Source organism: Carassius carassius, chromosome 26, assembly GCF_963082965.1.
Source record: "Carassius carassius chromosome 26, fCarCar2.1, whole genome shotgun sequence".
NCBI lineage: Eukaryota > Metazoa > Chordata > Actinopteri > Cypriniformes > Cyprinidae > Carassius > Carassius carassius.
In genome coordinates, this window is record NC_081780.1 from 30483675 (window position 1) to 30494821 (window position 11147).

General features: G+C 41.3%; 1 protein-coding gene across 3 annotated transcripts in view; it reads right to left on the minus strand.

Moving 5' to 3' along the window:
- Positions 1-10811, minus strand: part of LOC132106016 (oocyte zinc finger protein XlCOF6-like) — a 103833-nt gene extending 93022 nt beyond the window's left edge. For all 3 annotated transcript variants that reach the window (XM_059511602.1, XM_059511601.1, XM_059511600.1), the window contains exons 1-2: positions 10665-10811; positions 10354-10442 (exon numbers count right to left, since the gene is read on the minus strand). In XM_059511602.1, the coding sequence (XP_059367585.1) occupies positions 10354-10438 (85 nt within the window). In that variant the 5' untranslated portion in view covers positions 10439-10442; positions 10665-10811. The remainder of the gene's footprint in view (positions 1-10353; positions 10443-10664) is intronic.
- Between the last annotated feature and the right edge of the window lie 336 nt (positions 10812-11147).

The window sequence follows — 11147 nt, forward strand, 5'->3', positions numbered from 1 at the left end:
AGAAGCGTTTACGCGCGTCTGGAGGTCTCGCGGCGCTGTAGACCCGAATTCGCCTCATTCGCGCATCTAGTTACAGGAGATTCTGAGTTATGAAAAGGACCATTGCAAGCTGACAGCGACCGGCTTTTGTGGTGGAAAATTGGCAGTAATACCCCCACCTTCCGCAGCTGTACCTGAGTGTCCCTGGGAGCACGTCTTCTCAACAGCTGGACATATAGTGAATAAAAAACGCTCTGCTCTGGACCCTGGAAATGTTGATCGACTTGTTTTCCTGTCCAATAAATTTGTAATGGCCCTAGCCTTTTTGCACATTTCATTATGCCTGCCTAGTGCGGTTACGTTCAATAAAAAACACACGTGGCCTGTTCTCAAGTCCATTTAAAGTTTAATTTTTTTAAACAGTTGTTTGAAATGGATTGAATCATTATTTAAAATAATCTTGGAGATTTTTGAATTGCCTAAATCATAAATGCAGCCTGGTTGAAGCCTGCAGTGATGTTTTTCTTTTATGGCAGCCGTCCCCTCTGCATATATATTTATTTGAGAATGTTTCACTCCTGTTGCTGTTTGTTATTCTGCACGAAACTTCATGCCAATAAATAAGAAATATTGCTGACTTGTGCGTTTCCAGCGCTCTCTTTACGTTCGTCCGTTATTTGGTGTTGAAAAAGGAAACGTCTTTTTTTAGACATGGAAAATCGATTTTACAATCGATTCAATGAACACTTATGTCTTAAAAATCGAAAATGATTTTTTCACAAAAGTGACCGCCCTAGTGCCCAACCCTGCTCCTGGCGATCGACTGTCCTGCAAATTTTGGCGCCAACCCTAATCAAACACACCTTTCATTTTTAAGTGAGCCTTAAGACCTTAATTAGTTGCTTCAGGTGTGTTTGATTAGGATTGGAGCTAAACTTTGCAGGACAGTCGATCGCCAGGAGCAGGGTTGGGCACCCCTGATCTAAATGAATTCATAAATATCAAATATAATTTCAGAAATTGCATGAACAATTATGAACAAAATAACATCATGTATTTATGCATTGCTTAATACAAAGAGCCAAATCGCCCATCAAGCAAATTGCTTTTTTTTCTTCTTTTTTTTTAAATAAGAGACGCAGTGAAAAGGAAAACACCTCCACAAATGTACGTGTTTTTTTCTAAAGGTTTACACTGTTTTAACTTTGCATGGCTACTTCTCATGTGAGACACGAGTGCAGCAGTCATATTTTTCTATGTAAAATTGCGCTGAATATGCATTCTTTTAAACTAATCACGATATTCTCCACACTGAGCTTCTATATTTCTCTAATATTTAGAATGTATAAGACAGCAGCGGCACGTCTTGCGGGCTAGAGTAGACTAACAAAACATTAAAATGCAACGTCATTTACATCATCGCATCTTGCGTGCCACTGATGACTCTCCCTGACGCACTCCCAACATTCAAATGTTCATTTTAGATTCGGCTAATATATATATATATATATATTCTTTAATTATTCACAACCTCCTCATCACAGGCAGGCACAGCACTCAATTCAGCATGTGTTCGTGTTTGTGTGAGCTGTCTGCATCACTGCGTTTATAAATGATGCACCGTCGATAAATACCGATACCTTCTTTAGCCTAGGCCTACGTGAATCTAGCTTGCACCAACATTTGTAAACTAAGCAGTTCCGGGAGAATGACAGAGGTTAGCGCATGCACCGGTGAGTCTCGAGAAAACCAACGTTTGTTTAGAGGGGCAAAGGAAGCAAAGTTTCATTACTTTATTAAAGGAAAGGTTTCCTCTTGGCTTATATTGAAATCCTCTGACAACCTTTACAAATCCTCATTTTGTACTTTAGTTAGTGACCGTTGTTTTGTTTTGATCCCTCCAAAATATTTCCACGTGCGTCACTTCTGAGCAGTGTATGCGCAGCGATGACCTCCATACGTCATCTGCAATAGTGAGTGCAAGTTAGAATCAAGTGATTATTAAGTTTTGAATATGGATGTTTTTCTTGCAAAAATGCATCAATTTGCTACAGGAAACCTTTGTTCACCCCCGGAGACACTTTTCTTGGACTGATGCAGCTTGAAAGTTCAAAGACAATTTTTTTTAATAACTCAGAATGGATTCGTCTGAAAGAAGGAAGTCATAAACACTTCAGATGACTTCAGGGTGAGTAACTTATGGTCTAATTTTCATTTTTTAGGTGAACTAACCATTTAAAACCAACAACGTGTTGTACAACCTCATATACACTTGAAGTGTACTGAAACAGGAGTTGCATGTAATCTTAAAACATCTTTTCAATTTTGTTTCAGTGAGCCAATAAGCATGCTTGATGTGCCTAAATCAAGTGCTGTTTAGGCATAAAGGAAAAGGACTAGGTTACACCCAGAAACGTGGCGCACACCTGAGGCTGTAGTAAGCATCAACCCCATAGCTGCAAGACTACGTTTACACTAGACTAGAGCATTTTCATTTTAGTGAAAATGGGAAAAAAGTAAGAGTGACGTGACATACAGCCAAGTATGGTGACCCATTCTCAGAATTCGTGGTCTGCATTTAACCCATCCAAATTGCACACACAAAGCAGTGAACACACACCCGGAGCAGTGGGCATCATTTATGCTCCGGCGCCCGGTGAGCAGTTGGGGAATTGGTGCCTTGCTCAAGGGCACATCAGTCGTGGTATTGCCAGCCCAAGACTTGAACACACAACCCTAGGGGGTTAGGAGTAAAACTCTCTAACCACTAGGCCACAACTTCCCCCTTTTTAAATTGCATTTTTAACTGAAAATGATCCTCATCCATACTGGCGTTTCCACAGCATTTCAGAAAAGAGCAGAGTAAAAACAGTGATCACGGAAGAGAAAACGCAGGCAGAAAGCACTAGAAGCAGCTAATGTTCATCAGTAAATAATAAGAAAATTAAAAGAAATTATGATTTGTTCTGAGATATGCATTTTAAAATGAAAATGCACTAGTGTAGCCCTAGCCTAGAAGATGTGGAAAATTAAATCTATTTTAAGTTTAAGTCTTTAAGTTTCGGTGTAAATGTCAACAAGCTGAATAAATAAAACCAAATAATTTAGACCATTTTAATCTTAAATTGGTTTAATAAAATTGGTATCGAAAAAAGTACCGTTCATGGACTGTCATTGAAGTCAAGGTATTGGTATCAATATCTGAAAGATTTCAACCCAACTCTACCTGTGACTAAGCGACTAAAAAAAACAATTGACTATGCCTCATCTCGTCAATTAACTGTTAGGGGGCAGCCCTAGTGTTTTCACATATAGTCCATTTTAAAAGCGCAGTTACTATTTATTTTTAACTATAATAACCTACATTTAAATAAATATTTGTTGTCTATTCAAACATGTACATTGCACATTGTGACGAGTGGGGCGGGGCCGAGGGACGTGGGAGCGAGGCCGGTGGAGTGATTGGAGATGAACTACACCTGTTCGACCCACCGGTCTCGAGGCCCACGGAGGAGATGGAAGGATATAAAACTGGAGCGACGACAGTGATTGACGAGAGAGGACCAGGCCTGGGCGTTTAGTTGTGTTTTGGTTTTTATTTGAGCGCACCAGTCGTCCGTGAGGGGCTAGTGCGCTGTTTTGTGTTTATTTTGTATTATTAAAATGTTATTTGATTGTCCGCCGGTTCCCGCCTCCTTCTTGCCGATGACTAGGAAGTTTTAAATCATTACAGTGGTGCCGAAGCCCGGGAGAAGGAGGGACTCGCTGCTGAAGATCCCTTGCTGCTGTGGTGAATCCGCGGTGCCATCGAGCTGGCAAGGAGGATGCCGCCATGGACGCTCGAGGCGGTGGACTGGAGCGAGTTGCCGGGGATGGGCGAGCTCGCTGCCGGCCGCCCGCGATGTGGAGGGACGGCTGCCGTCCGTGAGGGAGCGGAGGAGTCGGCGCCGTTCGCCAGGGGGCCGGAGCCTTCTGCCTCCGTGAAGGAATCCGGAGGAGCAGGGAACGGGGGACTCCTGCCGGCTGCCCAAAACCGGAGGGGTGTCGTGCCGTCCGCCGAGGGCCGTCCAGTGCCACCGCCAGGCACCGCGGAGGAGATCACCCAGCTGGTGGAGGGCCGAGCAGCAGTGCGTCTGGGAACCGGAATTTATTTTTTTTCCCTCTCTCCCCTCTCTCGTCTTTGTTGCTCCTCCTTCCATCTCTGTTTCTCTCGCCTCGTCTGTCCTACCCCCAGGTTCCCGCAGGTCCCCGTGAGCGGTCCCCCCCGGAGGGAGGGGGGAGTAGAGCGCAGTCTCAGGAGTACCCCCCGGCCTGCGAGGGGCGATGGGGGTATGTGACGAGTGGGGCGGGGCCGAGGGACGTGGGAGCGAGGCCGGTGGAGTGATTGGAGATGAGCTACACCTGTTCGAACCGCCGGTCTCGAGGCCCACGGAGGAGATGGAAGGATATAAAACTGGAGCGACGACAGTGAAGGATGAGAGAGGACCAGGCCTGAGCTTTTAGTTGTGTTTTGGTTTTTATTTGAGCTCACCAGTCGTCCGTGAGGGGCTGGTGCGCTGTTTTGTTTATTTTGTATTATTAAAATGTTATTTGATTGTCCGCCGGTTCCCGCCTCCTTCTTGCCGATGACTAGGAAGTTTTAAATCATTACACACATAATGCCATTTTTTGATGTGTGTGACACATACCTCTGTAAATAAATACAATTTAAATTCACGTCTCGCAGACTTCAATGCACTTTGAATGGAACATATACAGTGGGTACGGAAAATATTCAGACCCCCTTAAATTTTTCACTCTTATATTGCAGCCATTTGAGTCCATTTTATTTCCTCATTAATGTGCACACAGCACCCCATATTGACAGAAAACACAGAATTTTTGACATTTTTGCACATTTATTAAAAAAGAAAAACTGAAATATCACATGGTCCTAAGTATTCAGACCCTTTGCTCAGTAGAAGCACCCTTTTGATCTAATACAGCCATGAGTCTTTTTGGGAAAGATGCAACACGTTTTTCACACCTGGATTTGGGGATCCTCTGCCATTCCTCCTTGCAAATCCTCTCCAGTTCTGTCAGGTTGGATGGTAAACGTTGGTGGACAGCCATTTTCAGGTCTCTCCAGAGATGCTTCAATTGAGTTGCTGTGAAGCCACTCCTTCATTATTTTAGCTGTGTGCTTCGGGTCATTGTCTTGTTGGAAGGTAAACCTTCGGCCCAGTCTGTGGTCCTGAGCACTCTGGAGAAGGTTTTCATCCAGGATATCCCTGCACTTGGCTGCATTCATCTTTCCCTCGATTGCAACCAGTCGTCCTGTCCATGCAGCTGAAAAACAACTCCACAGCATGATGCTGCCCCCACCATGCTTCACTGTTAGGACTGTACTGGACAGGTGATGAGCAGTGTCTGGTTTTCTCCACATATACCGCTTAGAATTAAGGCCAAAAAGTTCTGTCTTGGTCTCATCAGACCAGAATCCCTTCGGGTGTTTTTTTTTTTACTCCATGCGGGCTTTCATGTGTCTTGCACTGAGGAGAGGCTTCCGTCGTGTCACTCTGCCATAAAGCCCCGACTGGTGGAGGGCTGCAGTGATGGTGGACTTTTTACAACAGGTGTGTGGCTCTCCTAATCAAGTCCAATCAGTATAATCAAACACAGCTGGACTCAAATGAAGGTGTTGAACCATCTCAAGGATGATCAGAAGAAATGGACAGCACCTGAGTTAAATATATGAGTGTCACAGCAAAGGGTCTGAATACTTAGGACCATGTGATATTTCGGTTTCTCTTTTTTAATGTGTAAAAATGTCAACAATTCTGTGTTTTTCTGTCTATATGGGGTGATGTGTGTACATTAATGAGAAAAAGAATGCAATATAACAGAGAAACATTTAAGAGGGTTTGAATACTTTCCATACTGGAACCATGGCGGAATCATGTGATATCCACTTCACAGGGCACTTACGTTCAAATTAGGGCTGGGATAAACGATTATTTTTTAAACGATTAATCTAGCGATTATTTTTTCGATGCATCGATTAATCTAACGATTACTTTTTGCAGACCGATTCGATTTCGATTATCTCCCCATTAATTGACTACTAACAATTTATACATGTTGATTTACATATCTGAATGAAAAAAAACATGAATTCCTTAACATTGCAATATATGTTTATTGCTCTTAAAATTACAAAGTAAAAGACTGACTAAGAATGCATTGCTTTGCACTTGTATAGAGATAGCATTCAATAAAACCTTGAAGACTTGAAAACACATAGCTTACTGAAACAAGCTTACTGAACACATAGGGCCTAGCATTTAATAAAAAAGTTCTTCTTTCAGATGAAAATAACAACAACTTGATTTCTAGCATTCAATAAAGAGGTCACCCAAAATACTTGTTTAGAGCAATTGAAAGAATACAGTAACCAATGTAAACTTTAGGGCTTTAAGCTAATACAGACAGTGCTTTTCCAAATAAAAAAAACAATGGGAGCCAGCAAAAAAAAATCTCCGAATGCTCCACGTGAAACTTTGGCGTTCCGCCCTTTTTCTATCGTGTTTAATGATTTTGGTTAATATGCACGAGGGAGAGAGAGTGAGAGAGAGAGAAAGAGAGCAAGACAGCGCTCGTGTAGTTTGAAGACTGAGTGCGCGAGCGCACGTGAAACTTTGGTGTTTCGCCCATTTTCTATCGTGTTTAATGATTTTGATTAATATGCACGAGGGAGAGAGAGAGCAAGAAGCGCTCGTGTTGTTTGAAGACTGTGAGTGCGCGCGCACAGCCGGGGCTCTCTCTCGTACGTGCCCTGTCAGGCCCAGCGGTCATTCTATTCTACATCACTCACCGATCAAATAAGGCTTTGACAGCCGCCAAAAAAAAAAATCAATGCAGAAAAACCCCTGGGTTGGTTGTATAACGTTGGACAAAATGTTGATCCAGCCATCGCGTATATTCAGCGCACATAAGGTAAACGTTTTGCAAACGTTTTTAGAGAAATAAAAACAGGTCGACGAATCGATGCGCATATTTTGCGTCTACGTAATTTTTGCATCGACGTCATCGATGACCTCGACGCGTTGTCCCAGCCCTAGTTCAAATAGAACAAACATTTAAGCTACAAAGGCCTTACATACAGCCATGGACAAAAATATTGGCACTCTTGGCAAATATGATCAAAGACAGCTGTGAAAATTCATTTGCATTGTTAATCCTTTTGATCTTTTATTTAAGAACTTCACAAAAATGTATCCTTTCTTTGGATAATAAGAATTTAAAATGGGGGGAAATATCCTTATGAAATAAAGGTTTTTCTCAAATACTCGTTGGACACAATTATTGGCACCCCTAGAAATTCTTATGAGTAAGGCCCAATCCCAATTCTACCCCTTAGCCCTTCCCCTTTCCCCTACCCCTCCGTTTCGCGCGTTCACGTGAAGGGGTGGGGTGTCTCGTTTCTCTTTTGGTTGGAGGGGTAGGGGTAAGGGGAAGGGCCAGTTATCCCTTCAAACGAAGATTTTTCGGGACCACACTTCAAACAAATGGGTATGATTTATCTCAGCAACATGGCTGCTTTTCTAGGCAACATAAGCTTTTCTGGCATAAATAAATATTTTAACAAAAAAAGTAATCATTTGTTTTATGTTACATTCAATTGTGAGTTCATATTAATGGTCATGTTACTCAAAGAAATGTTTGCAAAAAATTGCTAATATTTGCTAATGTCATATTACATACTGCATGATAGTGCCACAGCATATGTCTGATCAGGGCGATAACTGCCGTAGACTTCTGGAAAATATAATGTAGCGATTAAGTATATAAACTATTTAATAAAAGTCGTGGGGCAGCGTTGACAGGTTTATTTTCTCCTGGATGTGTGAGCTGCATGATTTCCGATATGTGTGTGTGTCAGTAAGCAGCGCATTAATACAGAACGATAATTAAAGGCTCTAATGCACACCTGTATATGTGTGTATTGTAAGAGCTAGACGACGAATGGTGGCGTGTGACGTCATGGTAGTGGTGTCCCAATCCTTAGGGGAATATTTTCTCCCCTACCCCTTGACACTCTGTAGGGGTATAAAATAGAATTGGGATTGGGCTTAAAATATCTCTGAAATATGTTCCCATTCATATTCACAATTGAGCACTCCAGCGTGATTGTAAACATAAAATTACCCAGCCATGGCTTCCTGTTTCTCAGAAATATAAAGAGGGAAAACAAAGCCCAAATTCCCTTAATCATCCATCACAATGAGAAAAACCAAAGAATATATTTCTGATGTGCAGCCAAAGATAATTGAGCTTCACAAATTGGTGAAGTGGTTTTAAGGAAAGAGCTAGAGCAGTGAAAATTCCCATTCCCAGCATCAGGGCAATAATTAAGGCCCAATCCCAATTCTATTTTATACCCCTTCCCCTACCCCTTCCCCTTGTCCCTTGGAGCAGAGTGTCAAGGGGTAGGGGAGAAAATATTCCCCTAAGGATTGGGACACCACTACCATGACGTCACACGCCACCATTCGTCGTCTAGCTCTTACAATACACACATATACAGGTGTGCATTAGAGCCTTTAATTATCGTTCTGTATTAATGCGCTGCTTACTGACTGACACACACATATCGGAAAACATGCAGCTCACACATCCAGGAGAAAATAAACCTGTCAACGCTGCCCCACGACTTTTATTAAATAGTTTATATACTTAATCGCTACATTATATTTTCCAGCGACGAGAGGATACAATCGCTGTTTTTAAGTAAACTCACTCTAAAAAGATAATCGCACCGACGCGAATACACGCAACTTCCATTTCTCTTTCTCTCTCTCTCTCTTTCTCTCTCGAATATGCAATATTTGAGAAAATGGTTTAGAGATTTCTAATTATTGGGGGGATTAGCCCCCATCAATGTCTTCGGCAGTTATCGCCCTGATCAGACATATGCTGTGGCACTATCACGCAGTCTGTAATGAAATGACGTTAGCAAATATTAGCGATTTTTTTGCAAACATTTCTTTGAGTAACGTGACCGTTAATATGAACTCACAATTGAATGTAACAAAACAAATGATTACTTTTCGTTTAAATCTTTATTTATGCCAAAAAAAAGCTTACATTTATGTGTCTTTTTGTTCGCATATGGATTACATAATCAGAGAGTAGCCTATTTATTTTGGTTTGAATATTTTGGTTTAAAAGTAGACATTTCAAGCTTTCTGTAATATATTGCCTATATTTCTTTTTAAACCATCCGACTAAAAGATTAAGACACTACCTGACCCAAAATGTCACCCAAAGTTTCTACAGCTTTTTTCTTAGCTATTTCAGAATCTGGAAAAATGACTGGGGCAAACTTGCTGCAGTCGGTAGAGCGATATGAATGTGTGTGATGTACGGCATGATAAATGCTCGTCACTTCTGCTGCCCAAACTTTGTCAGCCTGTGGGTCATTTGGTTTATTGAAAAACGTTTGCACTGATTTGCATGTTTCTTGATGATGTGCTTTTTTTCTGTGGTACACACATCTTGCACCATGTCGCCCACGTCGTATTTCTTCACCATGTCCCACAGAAAAACTGCTTTTGCATAAAATGCAAAAAGCTCTCTCTGCTTCGCCATCTACAGGTCTTAACCAAGAGTATGTTGTGGTCTATTCGCTATTAAAAGTGCATCTTCTCTTTTTCGTGGCCACGGCTGCTTAACCTGAGTGAGCAGCGCGCGCTCTCCAATTTGAGATTGTTGAATGTTGAGGAGGCTTCGTGCACCAGTCAACAGTTTGATTGACGTTATTAGGCAGAGTCAAATGTAAAAGTGGGATCCTCAATTTGGTTGAGGCGGGACAAAGGGTAAAATTGGTTCATTGACAGGTGGTCACTATTCGTGCCAGTTATTCAGCCAATAAAGTGTAGGCCAATGTATTTCAATATTGGGGCGAAATCATCGTCTATAACTCAAGTGTCTATTGTTTTAAAAACTGAAGCAGCACAAACTAAAACATTACAGGCACAAACGATTGAGACGGTCTGGTCTGTGTTTGCCGTTGAGGTGTTAAAACTGAGGCGTTGATACAGCCATCTGTCTCACCACATCAGCATTCATTGTCTGAATCTACAGGAAAAACTGAATGATTGATTCAGTACACATGCGTTCTGAACCGAAATACATCTGCCTTTTATTTGATGCCAAGCCAGAGTAGCAGCTGATGGGTATTTTACACCAATGCAGATGTGTTATTATTACATGATGACACAGCTACATCACAGATGAGGATCATACACTACAGAACTTTCATGTCAATCCTGTCATAACTATCTCTTGATGACATTTTAATAAGAATCAGACGCTTTGAGAAAGAAAACCAACCTCTGAGTTTCTCGAAATCTTCTTGTTTGAGACAGAAAACTTCTTCAATCCTGATATCAACGGTCTCCTCTTTAATAAACGCCATGTTTCTGTCGTGAAGAAGAAGAGAATAATTAACAGATAGGCAGATCAAATGAAACGAAATCTCAAATCAGCTCCTCAAACAAGACAAACAAACCGCGTTTCAAACTAAAGAACACAAATAATACAGAAAGTGTGTTGTCCACTCTTTCACAGTAAAGTGATTCAGGACACAGAGAGTGAAATGAGACGCAACTTTGCCGTTACTCATGCAGAAGCGCTTAACTTACACAAAGTCGTGTGTTTTAAATGTTATGTAAAGTATTACGTCGTTAAATTAAACAATCGGTACCTATACAACAAATTAGTTGTAATATTTAAACACTTCAGATGATTAAAAACGCAAAACTCTCGTCAGCAGAATCACAGATGCGAGGGGCGCGTCGCAGCCTTGTGACGTCACGGCAGCAAACCAAAATAAAAGTCTTGTCCACACGATTATAGAAATTCACACACACACGTAAAACTTCTTCTTCTTCTTCTTCTTCTTCTTCTTCTTCCTTTTAATGGCGGTTGGCAAACAACTTTTAAGTGTGCATTACCGCCACCTTCTGATATGGAGTGTGGATCACAATAGCCTTTTCTCACTGTCACTACTACCCTTAAATAAATAAATAAATACATACATAAATAAGCCAATAAATAACTTCATAAATATCTAATAACATTATTAATATTCATACATTATTATTATTATTATTATTAAATACAAC